Raw genomic sequence first — 16,309 nt, 5'->3', positions numbered from 1 at the left:
GAGTATCGCCATCTGCACCAACGTCATCTCATCTACTTGTCGATTTCCCGCCTTACATAGCCCTAGGCCTGGACCTAAATAAAAAATAGAAGACATTAATCTCACGTTTTGAAAAAAAAAATCATCAATGTTTAATCAAAATTCGCCTTTAAAAGCCACGTGGGTGATATCTTGTTGTCAGGAGTCTGGATGTGAAGGCTGATGGATGGTAGAGCAGGATGTGTTCAGGCTTGTGGCTAAACCTTTGCTGACTGAACCCTTCTGGTGACGGGGCGGATCTGACGAGTTAGAACATAACACTTCAATAAAGCCACTTTCACACAGTGCGATTTGTCGAATCCATTCATCGAATGCAATTGGTAAAGTGTAAATAGGACAAATGTCTTATGTCTTGTAGAGTTTAACAAATTGCAACGTCAGCTCGCGGCTTACGGATTAGAGCTTGCTGTATTCTCATTAGGCTAGTCGACAGCACAAATGCCACCAGGTGATCGCGGCTTACGGATTGGAGCTTGCTCTGTTCTCATTAGACTAGTCGATCAGACAAATGCCATCAGGTGATTGCGGCTTACGGATTAGAGCTTGCCATATTCTCATTAGACTAGTCGACAGCACAAATGCCACCAGGTGATCGCGGCTTACTGATTAGAGTTTGCCCTGTTCTCATTAGACTAGTCGAAAGGACAAATGCCACCAGGTGATCGCGGCTTACGGATTAGAGCTTGCCCAGTTCTCTTTGGACTAGTCGACTAGACAAATGCCAACAGGTGATCGCGGCTTACGGATTAGAGCTTGCCCTGTTCTCATTAGACTAGTCGAAAGGACAAATGCCACCAGGTGGTCGCGGCTTACGGATTAGAGCTTGCTGTATTCTCATTAGACTAGTCGAAGGGACAAATGCCACCAGGTGATCGCGGCTTACGGATTAGAGCTTGCCCTGTTCTCATTAGACTAGTCGAAAGGACAAATGCCACCAGGTGATGGCGGCTTACGGATTAGAGTTTTCCATATTTTCTTTGGGCTAGTCGACCAGACAAATGCCACCAGGTGATCGCGGCTTACGGATTAGAGCTTCCCCTGTTCTCACTAGACTAGTCGAAAGGACAAATGCCACCAGGTGATCTCGGCTTACGGATTAGAGTTTGCCATATTTACTTTGGGCTAGTCGATTAGACAAACGCCGCCAGATGATCGCGGCTTACTGATTAGAGCTTGCCCTGTTCTCATTAGACTAATCGAAAGGACAAATGCCACCAGGTGATCTCGGCTTACGGATTAGAGTTTGCCATATTTTCTTTGGGCTAGTCGACCAGACCATTGCCACCAGGTGATCGCGGCTTACTGATTAGAGCTTGCCCTGTTCTCATTAGACTAATCGAAAGGACAAATTCCACCAGGTGATCTCGGCTTACGGATTAGAGTTTGCCATATTTTCTTTGGGCTAGTCGACCAGACCATTGCCACCAGGTGATCGCGGCTTACGGATTAGAGCTTGCCCTGTTCTCATTAGACTAGCCGATCAGACAAATTCCACCAGGTGATCGCGACTGACGGGTTAGAGCTTGGCCTATTTTCATTAGACTAGTCTAGAAGAAATGCCACCAGGTTACTCACGACTTACGGAGTAGAGTCTGTCATATTGTCACTGGACTAGTCGACAAGGCAAATACCACCAGGTGACTTGCGGCTTTATCGTCTTATAGGAGCTCCACATATGGCTGAATTGTACTGACTATTCACATTTTCATGTGGTCAGTATGTTGATGTACGTACCAAGTAATACTGCTGATATTCTGGTAACGTTTTACCGTCAGTTTGCGGGATGTGGGAAAGACATTGTTGCTACCAGCTCCAGCGGATTGCCTTGCCAACAGCCCCGGGCTGTAATAGCACTATTATATTGTATTATTGCCCCGGTGTTTGGAGGAGACACACCACTTGCAGGCTACCGTACGCCGATCCTTCGCGCCTGGAGTTTTGCACGAAATGTATCAAATATATACAGGCGTAAAACAAGATGCTAACAATAAAGCTCAGAATTCACCAGAAATTACAAAACATCAAAAGACTGCAATCTTCATGTACACAGTTTTTCTTCTGTAAATAAAAAAACTAATAGGTGCAAGTGTGGTGGTTATAGGCCTAGTGTACACTAACAGGTAAAGGCGTGGTCATTATAGGCCTGATATACACTAATAGGTAAAGGTGTGGTGGTTATAGGTGGTGTGGTGGTGATATGTGGTGTGGTGGTTATAGGCGTTGTATACACTAATAGGTAAAGCTGAAGTGGTTATAGGTGATGTGGTGGTTATAGGTGGTACGGTGGTCATAGGTAAAGGTGTGGTGGTTATTGGTAAAGATGTGGTGGTTATAGGCGTTGTATACACCAATAGGTAAAGCTGAAGTGGTTGTAGGTGGTGTGGTGGTCATAGGTAAAGGTGTGGTGGTTATAGGTAAAGATGTGGTGGTTATAGGTTGTGTGGTGGTTATAGGTAAAAGTGTGGTGGGTATAGGGCTAGTATACACTAATCGGTAAAGGGGTGGTAGCTATAGGCGTAGTATACACTAATAGGTAAAGTTGAGGTGGTTATACGTAAAGGTGTGGTGGTTATAGGCTTAGTATCAGATTGTATCAGAAATGGACTTAGCGCTACAATTTAACAATTAAGAATAAGACTGGTTAAGGTAAAGTGTCCAAGTGACCGACATTCCACGATTTTGTGTGATCAGATACCGTTTACCTTGCTATATCATTAATAATTCACAGGATAAATGATATATGAAACGCTTTGGTTTTATTTCTGAATATGCGGATTATGATATGCAATAACATATAACGGTATAACCAAATTTTTCAACTTTCGCTTTTGTAGAAAATTTTCTTCATAGTACATTTTTTTTAACACCCAGCGGCCATTCCGGAAATTAAGTAGCTTGCAGGGGTGAGGTCAACGATGATCCCTGTTTAAAAAGAACTCTACTGGGGATAGACCGAATGGGGACGGGGGTGCGGAAAAAATGTCCAATGGGGGCGTGTGTAGAGGTGCTGATGGGGTACTAACCTGGCTCGCAGAAGGCATGCAGTATCTGTGCACATGTCACCTTGGCCGCACTGTAGCGACACGGTTCACCGGGCTGGGGGTACTTTAGGGTGTTCTCCGACTTCGGAGCAAGATCAACAATGACGTAATTTTCGAAAAAAAAACCACCGTTGACGGAAAATATGCATAATATAGAGGGGGTAATTAACAGGTATAAAAATACCCCCAAAATGAAATTTTTTTTAACAAAATTCCGGGGCATAACTTTTTTTATTTGACATAAAAACATAATCTCTGTTTTAGAGTTCCTTTTAATGTATCCTTTAAGCGTGATCACACAACTATTATCAGACTGCCGCCGTTGATCCAGCGGTTACGTGTGATCACACAACTATTATCAGACTGCCGTTGTTGATCCACCAGTTAGGTGTGATCACACACCTATTATCAGACTGCCGTTGTTGATCCACCAGTTAGGTGTGATCACACACCTATTATCAGACTGCCGTTGATGATCCACCAGTTAGGTGTGATCACACCTATTATCATTATTCCGTCGCTGATGCACAGGTCTTGTGTGATCACACATCTATTATCACACCGTCGTCACTGATCCACAGGTTACGTGTGATCACACACCTGTTATATCATTAAATGCATTCGAGACTGCAGGCTGCAAAAGGGCCGTACAGAAATATAAGAAGCCCACAGGTAACGTTACGTGGGCGCTAGAAGGATTTATATCTACGACTAAATTTATTGAGAGTGGAAATTGCCTTACACGAGAGACTGATTGCTAGTAAGTCGTCAGTAACATTTGCCGAGTACACCCCTCGATTTGTTGACTTCATTTCGCATCTTCAGAGTTTAGGACGTGTCTATGCCGGTAAGAGTATATAGACTTTTGTCTGGTGGGAAGAGTGGTGGGGGGGGGGTGGTTGAGAGTGGCATTACCTTGTCTACAGGAAGGTGGGGTAGGGCTAAAAATTGGCACTGACCATGGATAATTGGGAAAACTGTTTTGAGTAGGACGGCCGGATGTAAAACAGTTTTCTCTGATGTCTAGGACCGTGTCTCATCCACCGCTACCAGGAACAAATTGAGTCCGCGGGAGGCAACGTAGTCTGGGCTAGATATAATGCGTCCCAGACGGACTTAGATGAAATTTACTTAAAGTCATTCTCTGAGATTAGTGGATACTGTCCGTTATTTACAAACCCGCTACTGCCCTAGTTGTTGTATATATCAATTAGTATTCATTACTGCGGACATCTTGAGCAATCCTTCCAATTAATCACTGCCGCCGAACTGTCAGAGGTCTGCCACTCTTCTCGCACCTCATATACCTCGACTGCGAGGAGCTACCATTTGACTAATTTTCTCCTTTATGTAGTTGCTTAGATGGAGTTGGCTAGCTATTGTCGGCGCCTCTGTCTCTAAGCTTAATGCAACATTAGAATAACATCTTATAAGACTTAATTAAGTATCGCAAAGACGATTACGTTCTGACCTGTGAAGACAATGTGCCAAATCCTCAATATCGAATTAGGAACCCGTGTATTTACTGGAGTTTCTCACACAGACCAGGACGCTCAAAAGTTCGCAAGTCTAATTAAAGAAATTATTGCTAATAAGATGTATCGTGTCTGTGTCGTTCTCCCATTCATCTGGATGACTTACATCATTGATTTGGGAAAATGTAATTTTATTTCTTATTATTTAATAATCGTCATCATCTGTTTTCTTATTATTCATCACTACCTGCTAGCTAGCTCGACCGTATATAGCAAAATCAATGCCTTTTCAGATTCCATCTGACAGTCCTGCAGATCAGCGTTTGTAATCAGTTTCAAAGGCACATCAACAATTAAATTAATAAACAAATAAACTTATCCGTCAGCAGAAGTTGTCCAGGCAAGGCGTGCAGACAACAGTGCAGTTCGTGTTCTGTCTACACATCCACAATCTTCTGATCTCCTACTTCACACGTCTTGATGTGATCACAGACTTTCACACGTCTTGAAGTGATCACAGACTTTCGTACGTCTTGATGTGATCAGAGACTTTCACACGTCTTGATGTAATCACCGACTTTCGCACGTACACAGGTCTGAAAGCTGTCCCAGACAGATATTGATGCAAAGTTCACTTTCACATAGATAAGTCAACATGACATGGCTGGTTGACTGATGTTTTGCAAAGCAGACAATACGGCAGGTAAGGTAATGGTAAAATATGATAATGAATGCCCCGAAAGGCGAAGTTATTAAACAAACTAATCTCGCGGCGAAGTCGTAAGCGCACCTCTCTTAGGACATTAGCATTAATCGCTGTTACCTGTCGGTCACATTCCACACACGTGCTGTATTCAATCAATTTGTGAGAAGAAGCATGGAAAACACATTATTTTTACACAAACAGTTTACTGAAATTCGGTTCTCCTTGATTTCTATCCTCGGCTGGCCACAGTTTTTATGTGAATTCTTCAGATGTAAAATCTTCCTATTTGTTATGTGAACTTTGCACATATTACGTGTTCTAATGTTTCATACGAATCACATATATGAAGTGTTTTAATCTGTTATTTAATCTGTTGAGCACATATACAATGTTCTAATTTGTTATGCTAACTCAAAGTATATGAAATGTACCAATTTGATAGTTTGACATTCTGAATTCTGAGACTTTTATGTTTTAAATTTTACAGACGGTCACACCACAGCGTCCATGGTATTTGAATGGTTTGAACAGGACGCTCTGGAAATCAAGAAAGGATTGGAGTTGCCGCAGTTCGATCTGCTGGATACAACATTACACGATTGCACGAAAACCTATGGCGGGAGTGAGTACAGATGCACCGTTATACATGATGCTGTTATAATGCATGGATTCGGATAGACCTTGTATATACACAAGGATTAAGCTTCAGTTTATAATGATACCGGAATCTACATTTGCCTTACAACTATATACAATTTTAGAAAATTACTTTACCAATGTTCACTATTAATTAACAGCAAATTGTCCTTAACTATTGACTACATTACCCGTCAATGTCTTAACGTGATCGTTGCGAAGAAAAAAATCGAATTTTTATGCACTGCCCGATTCTTTTCACATTGTGCTAGTTAGTTTACTGGCGTTTCTTTTCAGTACTGTTTGATCTTGTGATATCTTTACAGGCTGTGGTAATCACCCGTATTGTTGATGATACAGATGCTGCTGACGCCTTCATTGCCTGAACGTGTTAATTTCTGTACATGTATTGCATGTTCTTGTTTCCACGGAATGATGTATGATGATTTGTTTTAAGTGATTATCTCTTCCCATTGGGAAGCTGTACGTAAGCATGTCCAGAAGCCCATTATATTATTTAAGGAATGCTCTAAACTTTTCATTCTTGAATCTTTTCAATTTTCAGTCTTTTAAACTCTTGATAAACGTCTACTTCGTTTTGAGGTTTTGACAAATACTCATAGCAAAGTGGTATTGTGCAGTTTTGAGACATGAATGTCAAGGTGTGAATGCGCACTGACTATGTTTGTCACTTTGTGCTTTGTCGTTACATTTACCTTGATTTCGTGACTTGCCGTGTTTTGGTGGAGCTGTACTGTGGAGAATGGCAGCCGCTGTATGAATTCCTCGTGGCCTGTGCATGGCTGTTTAGTACTAGACTGCACGCTCATTAAAAGGTACTTGTAATTCTGACTTTCTGTCAGCAGCCAATTACACCTGTCTGGAGGCAAAATTACACCTGAAGAGGAAAGTCGGCTACTTCATCATCCAGATCTATGTGCCCAGCATCCTCATCGTCATCCTTTCCTGGGTGTCCTTCTGGCTGAACGTGGACGCTATTCCTGCCCGGATCTCCCTCGGGGTGCTTACGATCCTGACCATGACCACGCAGAGCTCCGGCGCCCGATCTTCTCTACCCCGGGTCTCCTACATCAAGGCTATCGATGTCTGGATGTCCGCCTGCCTTCTCTTCGTCTTCGCTGGACTCGTCGAGTTTGCTGTGGTGAACGTAATGGCCAGGAAGCAGGGTCGCACCAGTCGACACAGTGTGGACGAAGAGGCCATGGAACTCGTCAACAGGCCAACACATACGCTGAATGGGAACCCTAAGGTGAACACTCGACACACCTGAATCGTTTTTTTGATGCAGACTAAACAAATATTGCATTCGTCCTGAAAGTCTATGCATAGTCGATAGAAATAATGGCGGCTTGATTTCTGAGGTTTAAAATGCGCTTCTATTTTGACGAGATTGAGCCAAAAAAAGCTCATATCATGTTACATGTAACGTCTATTGTTTTGAGATACATGCATAATAAAAAAATAATAACTTCTACCGTTTTGAAGTTACACGTGAAACTAGTTACCTGTGGTTGCCTTATACTTTGTCAACTACCTGGAGGGTTATGGCCATTGATTTCTTGATTCCTCTATGGTTTCTTCCGTCTGTAAGCCTAACCAGCCTCATAAATATTCTAGGTTATGGTGTAAAGCACCAATCAACGCAGAAAATAAATCTATGTTCTCTTTTGTGCTTCAGAATAAGAGAAGTGCTGGGAGAAGATTTTCAAAAGCCAAGAAAGACCAGTCTGGGCTGAGGAAGGCGAATAATGTGGATAAAATGTCACGGTTGATGTTTCCACTGGCGTTTATTGTGTTCAACGCCGTGTACTGGTTAATATATATGGTCGAGTTCACGAGATAGTGGGCTCCTCAAGACCGTCTCCATGGCACCGCGCATGTACATTCTTACACTTCCGGATTCTGTAACCCGCACGTCATGTCTGTATGTGTAAAGTCGTCAGGGATTCCAAAACTGATCTGATATTTCAGACACGGCGAAGTGACGTAAAATTGGAGACTTCAGTTCTGGTGTCCTGTCGATGAACTTGCCTTACTTTTATCAGCTAAATTGTTAACAACCACTTGACAGCGTTTACTTGTAACTATTCATGTGTGCATGTAATTAGGTATATAAATCGTTGTACTTCCAATTCAACGATTCGGTTCGGGATACGAGTTTACTTATGTAGGTCTGCTCAGGTTGTGCGCTTCGTCCCGGGAAACACCCATTTAAGAAGTGTACTTTTGTGGGCTGCGTAGGTTGTGCGCTCAACCCTGGCAGACGCATATGAAGAGTACACTTATTTATATAGCTCTGCCCAGGTTGAGTGTTCCGCCCCGGCAGACGTATGTGAGCAGTGTATTATGTAGGTCTGTCCAGGTTGTGTGCTCCGCCCCGGCAGACATATGAGGCGTGTACATATGTAGATCAGCCCAGGTTGTACGCTCATCCTCGGCAGACATATCTGAGCAGTGTATTTATGCAGGTCTGTCCAGGTTGTACGCTCCGCCCCGGCAGACATATGAGGAGTGTACATATGTAGATCTACCCAGGTTGTACGCTCCGCCCCGGCAGACATATAGGAAGTGTACATATGTAGATCTACCCAGGTTGTGCGCTCCGCCCCGGCAGACAAATGGGAAGTGTACATATGTAGATCTGCCCAGATTGTACGCTCCGCCCCGGCAGACATATGAGGAGTGTACATATGTAGATCAGCCCAGGTTGTACGCTCCGCCCCGGCAGACATATGAGGAGTGTGCTTATTTATGTAGACCTGCCCTCATCCCCGGCAGACATATGGGAAGTGTACTTATGTAGGTCTGCCTAGGTTGTGCTCTCCGCCCGGCAAATAAATGTGAGGAGTGTGCATATATAGATCAGCCCAGGTTGTACGCTAAGCCCCGGCAGACATATGTGAGCAGTGTACTTATGTACGCCTGCCCAAGTTGTGCGCTCCTCTTCCGTAGACACATATGAAGAGTGTACACATGCAGATCTACTCAGGTTGTACGCTCCGCCCGGCAGACATATGTGAGGAGTGTACTTAAGCAGATCTGCCCAGGTTGTACGCTCCGCCCGGCAGACATATGTGAGGAGTGTACTTAAGCAGATCTGCCCAGGTTGTACGCTCCGCCCGCCAGACATATGTGAGGAGTGTACTTAAGCAGATCTGCCCAGACTGTACGCTCCGCCCGGCAGACATATGTGAGGAGTGTACTTAAGCAGATCTGCCCAGGTTGTACGCTCCGCCCGGCAGACATATGTGAGGAGTGTACTTAAGCAGATCTGCCCAGGTTGTACGCTCCGCCCGGCAGACATATGTGAGGAGTGTACCTAAGCAGATCTGCCCAGGCTGTACGCTCCACCCGGCAGATATATGTGAGGAGTGTACTTAAGCAGATCTGCCCAGGCTGTACGCTCCGCCCCGGCAGACATATGAGGAGTGTACATATGTAGATCTACCCAGGTTGTACGCTCCGCCCCGGCAGACATATAGGAAGTGTACATATGTAGATCTACCCAGGCTGTACGCTCCACCCGGCAGATATATGCGAGGAGTGTACTTAAGCAGATCTGCCCAGGCTGTACGCTCCCCCCGGCAGACATATGTGAGGAGTGTACTTAAGCAGATCTGCCCAGGCTGTACGCTCCGCCCGGCAGACATATGTGAGGAGTGTACTTAAGCAGATCTGCCCAGACTGTACGCTCCGCCCGGCAGACATATGTGAGGAGTGTACTTAAGCAGATCTGCCCAGGCTGTACGCTCCGCCCGGCAGACATATGTGAGGAGTGTACTTAAGCAGATCTGCCCAGGCTGTACGCTCCGCCCGGCAGACATATGTGAGGAGTGTACTTAAGCAGATCTGCCCAGGTTGTACGCTCCCCCCGGCAGACATATGTGAGGAGTGTACTTAAGCAGATCTGCCCAGGCTGTACGCTCCGCCCGGCAGACATATGTGAGGAGTGTACTTAAGCAGATCTGCCCAGGTTGTACGCTCCGCCCGCCAGACATATGTGAGGAGTGTGCTTGTGCAGATCTGCCCAGGTTGTACGCTCCGCCCGGCAGACATATGTGAGGAGTGTACTTAAGCTGATCTGCCCAGGTTGTACGCTCCGCCCGGCAGACATATGTGAGCAGTGTACTTAAGCTGATCTGCCCAGGTTGTACGCTCCGCCCGGCAGACATATGTGAGCAGTGTACTTAAGCAGATCTGCCCAGGTTGTACGCTCCGCCCGGCAGACATATGTGAGGAGTGTACTTAAGCAGATCTGCCTAGGTTGTACGCTCCGCCCGGCAGACATATGTGAGGAGTGTACTTAAACAGATCTGCCCAGGTTGTACGCTCCTCCCGGCAGACATATGTGAGGAGTGTACTTAAGCAGATCTGCCCAGGTTGTACGCTCCGCCCGGCAGACATATGTGAGGAGTGTGCTTGTGCAGATCTGCCCAGGTTGTACGCTCCGCCCGGCAGACATATGTGAGGAGTGTACTTAAGCAGATCTGCCCAGGTTGTACGCTCCGCCCGGCAGACATATGTGAGGAGTGTACCTAAGCAGATCTGCCCAGGCTGTACGCTCCACCCGGCAGATATATGTGAGCAGTGTACTTAAGCAGATCTGCCCAGGCTGTACGCTCCCCCCGGCAGACAAATGTGAGGAGTGTACTTAAGCAGATCTGCCCAGGCTGTGGGCTCATTCATAGCGGATTGTAGGTCCCGGCAGACACATTTAAGGAGCGTACTTCCTAGGTTTTGCGCGCTCATCGCACCTTGGATTAAAAAGATACGAGTTAGGAGTGTACTTGTGCAGGTCTGCCTAGGTTGTGCGTTCTACCAGGGCAGACATATCCATGTTAGGAATGTACCAAGTGCTATACGGTAGGTAGCCTACCACTGTCTCGTTGTTTTACATAGATCTGTACAGTTGTCGGTCTAGAAGTCTTCGTATATTTGATGTTAATACATGTCAGCTAATCGTTGACTCTTTCTACCCAGGTAGTGCTTTTATCAGACTTTATATAGTGCTATAACTACACTCACCTCTAGCACTGTGTAGACTTGACCGTCAACATTTAGACAGCCACAGTTTACCCCCATTATAATGGTGATGGTCAAATGTCTAAAGACTGTATTCCCGCCATTTGTTAAGTTTTTCATCTTATTCTGCTGGACAATCGGCCGTTATTTGCTTGCAGGCCGTTTCGTTTATACTTGCGGGCGTTATTTTTCAGTATTAATTGCAATATCATTGTTTGACGTTTAATAAGATATATTAAGTTTGGGGATCGGTTTACCTTTACACCTGTACATATTAAGATTAAGTTTTATTGTGAGTCTGATTGATCGAGTGGAAGAATCGCGTGGTCAGAGCTATTTGTGAATATAATCCAGTATTTTTAACTTAAAGTGAATGATATGTCTTTCCCAATACTGTGTGACCTAAGTTACTCTGTTTTGATTATACATAGTCGTTCCTACAGTACGAGGAGACTGTGAGTATTTCTAGGGCGCTTACTGTCAACACGAGTGTATTTCCTCCGATGATATGTTAACAAACCATTTAAAGATAAATCCTCAAAACCATTGGTTATATTTAGCTAAGCCGTCGTGTAAATCGTTATCCGCCAAATCATTTGTTCCTTTGTCAGTACTCAACAGTAATACATCGAACGCATCGTTACAAAGAATAAACGTCAACGAAGAACTTAATTTGTTACTTTGTAATGCATATGAAATCATTCACTGGCTTTCCATGTCGCCAAAGGTGTGGAAGCGCAGACATGTTATTCCCTGGGAGAGGCGTTTCGTGAATCAGTTTTGAGCCTTCTCACTAACGCTTCAAACAAAAAACGTGTCCCAATCAGCTTCGTCGTTTACTTCTTTTAGGTGTATCATTTTCACGACGTGCTTCACTTGAAGAATTATGGGGGTAAAGTCACTCCCCAAATCTTTCGTCTTCCTTCTTAAAATACCCCCCTCATGCCAAAAACATTGGTTTTCTTTTGAGTGCTTTTTTGAAACCTGTGAATCTGCTTATTCACAGTTGATAAATTATAAACAGTACTTCAAATATTACATTTGGCAAAGGAAGAAAACTGAAAATCCAGTCATGTCAGAGTGCCTTTTTCCCTTTATCAAATTGTCAGATAAGAGATAATGTGAAACCAAAGATCTTTTATCTGTTAATATCATTTAATGCCACATTTGCGATTGTTAGACGTTACCTGTTGGGCCATATTGCGATTGTATTCTGCAGTGTTAGACGTGACCTGATTTGTTATATTACGATTATAATCTGCAGTGTTAGACGTGACCTGATTGACCATATTCACAATAGTGACCACCTGGCACACACCTGAGGCAACAGTTTGGATTGTGGTCTATGTCTATGGCACATTAGGAGAAAAAAGCTGGCTGTTAGTGTGTTCCGGGGTGTTTATTCTGTATGTAGCACCTTGCGAGAAAAAGTCTCACTGCTGCTGTACTGCGGAGTGTTTTTGGCATTTTAAACCGAATCATCTCACTGAAATGCTATCAGATTTGCTTAAATAGAAAACACGAAGGCTTATGATGTCAATTGCCGAGACGCGTCTTCATCGCTAAATAACAATTTTATGGCTCTTTCATGATTATGGTTGACGGTTAAAATTGCATGTGTATTAGTATTTATTGTTAAAATAAACATGGAATGAGTTTTTTTTTTGTAAAAAGAATTATACAATGATAATAAATATGCATTGAAGATAAATAACATGTTTTGCTGGGCATTAAGGGCTCCATTATTTCAGTTGAAGTGCCATGTAATTTTAAATAATTTACAAAAGGACGAGTGTAGGTTTGCCATACATCGGCTACAGTCCTTATATACAACAGTTTTATTAATACTTATTGGTAATATTGGAAATCTGTTGGTTTTTTATTGTTTGTTGGTTATGGTTGAATCGTGGTCAGATTATTGAATGACACATTACTGGATAACATTGGGTTTATCTGTCAACGTGCCTTTCTAGTCAAGAAATTCGATGTGATTGTGATTAATGAGATAAACCCAGTTATATAAAGTAAACATTATCGAAATCACGAGACCCGCGCTGAGTCAAACAGTTGAAAAAGTTATATCCAGCTAGTGTTAAGGGAGTTCGCTATATTGGCCTATCATTTCATTTTATGGCATGTAGAATATCTGTATTTGATTCCGAAATGATTTTCATTCTTTATGACTCGGTTATTTTCAGTTTATTGTATTTGAGAAAAATGCTACACCATGCACTGTTCTAAGGATTTAGTGCTCTTTTCTATTTAAATAGTACATCGCGCACTCTTCACAATCGTTAAATAAAGCATCTGCACCAACCATTATATCCACCGAGTTTGTTTTGTCCTCGGTATACCGGAGTCCTTGGGGTAACAGATCCTAACTAGTCCCGGTTAGTTCTTGGGGTACCGGTAACGGATCATATCTAGCTCCACTTAGTTCTTTGGGTAATAGATCACCATTAACTCCGGTTATTTGATGAGTCCTTGCGGTAGCAGATCATCATCAGCTCGGGTTAGTCCTTAGGGTGTCAGATCCTCATTAGCTCCGCTTGTCGTTGAGATGACAGATGGTCATTAGCTCCGGTTATTTCATGAATTCTTGCGGTAACATTATGATCATTAGCTCTGGTTATTTCATGAGTCCTTGTTGTAACAGATTATCATTAGCTCCGGTTATTTCATGAATCCTTTCGGTAACAGATCACCATTAGCTCCGGTTATTTCATGAGTTCTTGTGGCAACAGATGATCATTAACTCCAGTTATTTCGTGAGTCCTTGTGGTAACAGATCACCATTAGCTCCGGTTTTTATTTCGTTCTTGTGGTAACAAATGATCATTAGCTTCAGTTATTTCACAAGTCCTTATTGTAATAGATTATCATTAGCTCCGGACAGATTATCATTACCTCCAGTTATTTCTTGAGTCCTTGCGGTAACAGAAGAGCATTAGCTCCGTTTATTTCATGAGTTCTTGTGGGAACAGATGATCATTAGCTCCGGTTATTTCACGAGTCCTTGTGGTAACAGACGATCATTAGCTCCGGTTATTTCACGAGTCCTTGTGGTAACGGATGATCATTAGCTTCGGTTATTTCGTTCTTGTGGTAACAGATAATCATTAGCTTCAGTTATTTCACAAGTCCTTGTTGTAATAGATTATCATTAGCTCCGGACAGATTATCATTAGCTCCGGTTATTTCACGAGTCCTTGCGGTAACAGATGACCATTAACTCCGTTTATTTCATGAGTCCTTGTGGTAACAGATGATCATTAGCTCCGGTTATTTCGTTCTTGTGGTAGCAGATGGTCATTAGCTCCGGTTATTTCACGAGTCCTTGTGGTAACATATGATCATTAGCTCAGGTTATTTCATGAGTCCTTTTGTTACCAGATCACCATTAGTTCCGGTTCTTCGACATTGCGCGTTTGATTCTCGCTGAAACATTACATAGAAGATATCAGACATGACACCACAACTAGTCAAAAATGTACTTCGATTAAAGATTATGAATGGGCTTGGGATTCAATGTAGGCCTCAGTGTAGGCCTTTATTTCTTATTTGTATAATTTCTTACATACCTTTGTCTTCGGGAGTTAGTGTTAAACGTTGTTGTGGAAATGGATCTTGCGATAATCGACTTGGAACGCCCTTTACGGACTACGAATGGTATAGGAATGTCGGACTTGATGCTTATATCTATCTTAATCGTTCAGTCGACTCAACATAGTGCTCTATCACTCAGAAAGAAATATGAAAAAGAATCGCGTTGTGTGAATTGAACGTGGAGTTACATCAACGCGTTGGTGTAAGATATGCTAGGCTTGGTTTGATCAAGGCTGGTTTGTGATAAACAGATCTGACACCAGGGGTGGTGTGAGGTACATCAGGGTTGGTTTGTGATACACGTTGACTGGTTGAGGTACATCTGCACTGATGTAAGATATACTTGTCTTGGTTCGATCAAGAGTGGTTTTATGATACACGTTGACTAGTTGAGATACACCTGCACCGATGTGAGATCTGGCACCAGGTTCAGGTTTACCCACGATATGTTTGAGATATTAAAAATAACTGGCTAGAGATAACCCACGACTGGTTTGAGAAATAAAAAAACCACTCGCTTGGGATAAGCCACGACTAGTTTAAGGCATTAAAAACCACTGGCTTGAGATAAGCGAAGTAAACGAAGACTAATATAATTGACCTCACTAAAAATAAACACATGCACGTGACTGGAACCTCTATACGCATGTGTCCGCGGAAAATTTTTAAAGTTTCCTTTCATTAAATTTGGGATATATCAACATAAAACACAAGGTTAAAATTCAACCTGTTACTACATGTACTCCATGTTTCCGAATGATAATTCGTGTTCGAATCCAGGTGAATACATAGAGGAACGTACCTGTACATGTTTGGATTGAGGGATATACATATATGATATTGTCAATGACGTCATCACGGTGTGAATGTGTACCGACGCTTGTTTGGATGGAGCTGCGCGGACGGATGGGATTTCCAGGCACCGGCCTAAGCGCCCCACAGACGCTTCAAGAAAACCAAAAGCTGATAGAATAACGATTACGTACTCATTTGTCAAAAACCAGAATTAGTGAACGAAAGTGTCAGATTTAGGTAATCTACGAATGGGGCTTGTCAAAGCGGGAAAAGGTTGAAAAGAACGATATCCTGGTCCTATCTTTTCATTCCATCAGCTATCCTGAGCATTCTGAATATAGCTGAACCCATTATTCACTGAAGAGTCAGTATGTCAGTGTGAATGTTAGTGTGTTGTTTACTCAGCTGTCATCTCTACATAACCACATGATGTTAAGATAGCGTATAGGCGTAGAGAGAAATGCGCCAACATATTTTAAATGTCCAGTAGTCGGTGGGTTAGCCTGTTAGCCCAGAACAATGACACAAGGTCCAACACAGCAAATCGCTGTGAGTCTAGCTCATGTTGACGTCCTCTTCGAAAAAAGAAAACGTGAGAAGCTTTTTCAACAATCTGCGGATGGTCATTGGTCTCCTCTTCCGTCTCTGCCCGGTTCCCTCCCATCATAATACTGGCCGCCGTCGTATGAGTGAAATATTCTTTAGTACGGCGTAAAACACCAATCAAAAAAGTAAATAAATTTAAATGTCCAATGGTGCATGAATTCCAGAAATGGTTGTTGTTATTCATCTTGCAAACACTTTGCCAGCATTACCAGAGATTGGCACATATGGCACAAACAAAACTCTTTTATAGTGCGTACTTTGTTTCACCAAAGCTATGTGTGGCATTTCCGTAAACATGAATGTCGTTTTCTACTACGTGGATGTATTTATTTGTACGTTATTTTACGCCATATTCGAGAATT

The 16,309-nt window shown here is 43.1% G+C and overlaps 1 protein-coding gene across 2 annotated transcripts in view; it reads left to right on the top strand.

The window, feature by feature from the left end:
• The window catches only part of LOC135472260 (glycine receptor subunit alpha-2-like), an 85,842-nt gene extending 76,804 nt beyond the window's left edge, over window positions 1-9,038 (top strand). Inside the window, exons 6-8 of one of the 2 annotated variants that reach the window (XM_064751674.1) lie at window positions 5,749-5,883; window positions 6,764-7,167; window positions 7,597-9,038. In XM_064751674.1, coding sequence (XP_064607744.1) covers window positions 5,749-5,883; window positions 6,764-7,167; window positions 7,597-7,761 — 704 coding nt within the window. In that variant the 3' untranslated portion in view covers window positions 7,762-9,038. Of the gene's footprint in view, window positions 1-5,748; window positions 5,884-6,760; window positions 7,168-7,596 lie in introns of both variants that reach the window. The other variant, XM_064751673.1, reaches the window with a different exon arrangement.
• Window positions 9,039-16,309: the final 7,271 nt, after the last annotated feature.

This window comes from Liolophura sinensis, chromosome 8, assembly GCF_032854445.1.
Source record: "Liolophura sinensis isolate JHLJ2023 chromosome 8, CUHK_Ljap_v2, whole genome shotgun sequence".
Lineage (NCBI taxonomy): Eukaryota > Metazoa > Mollusca > Polyplacophora > Chitonida > Chitonidae > Liolophura > Liolophura sinensis.
This window is presented reverse-complemented; position numbering and strand designations above follow the sequence as displayed.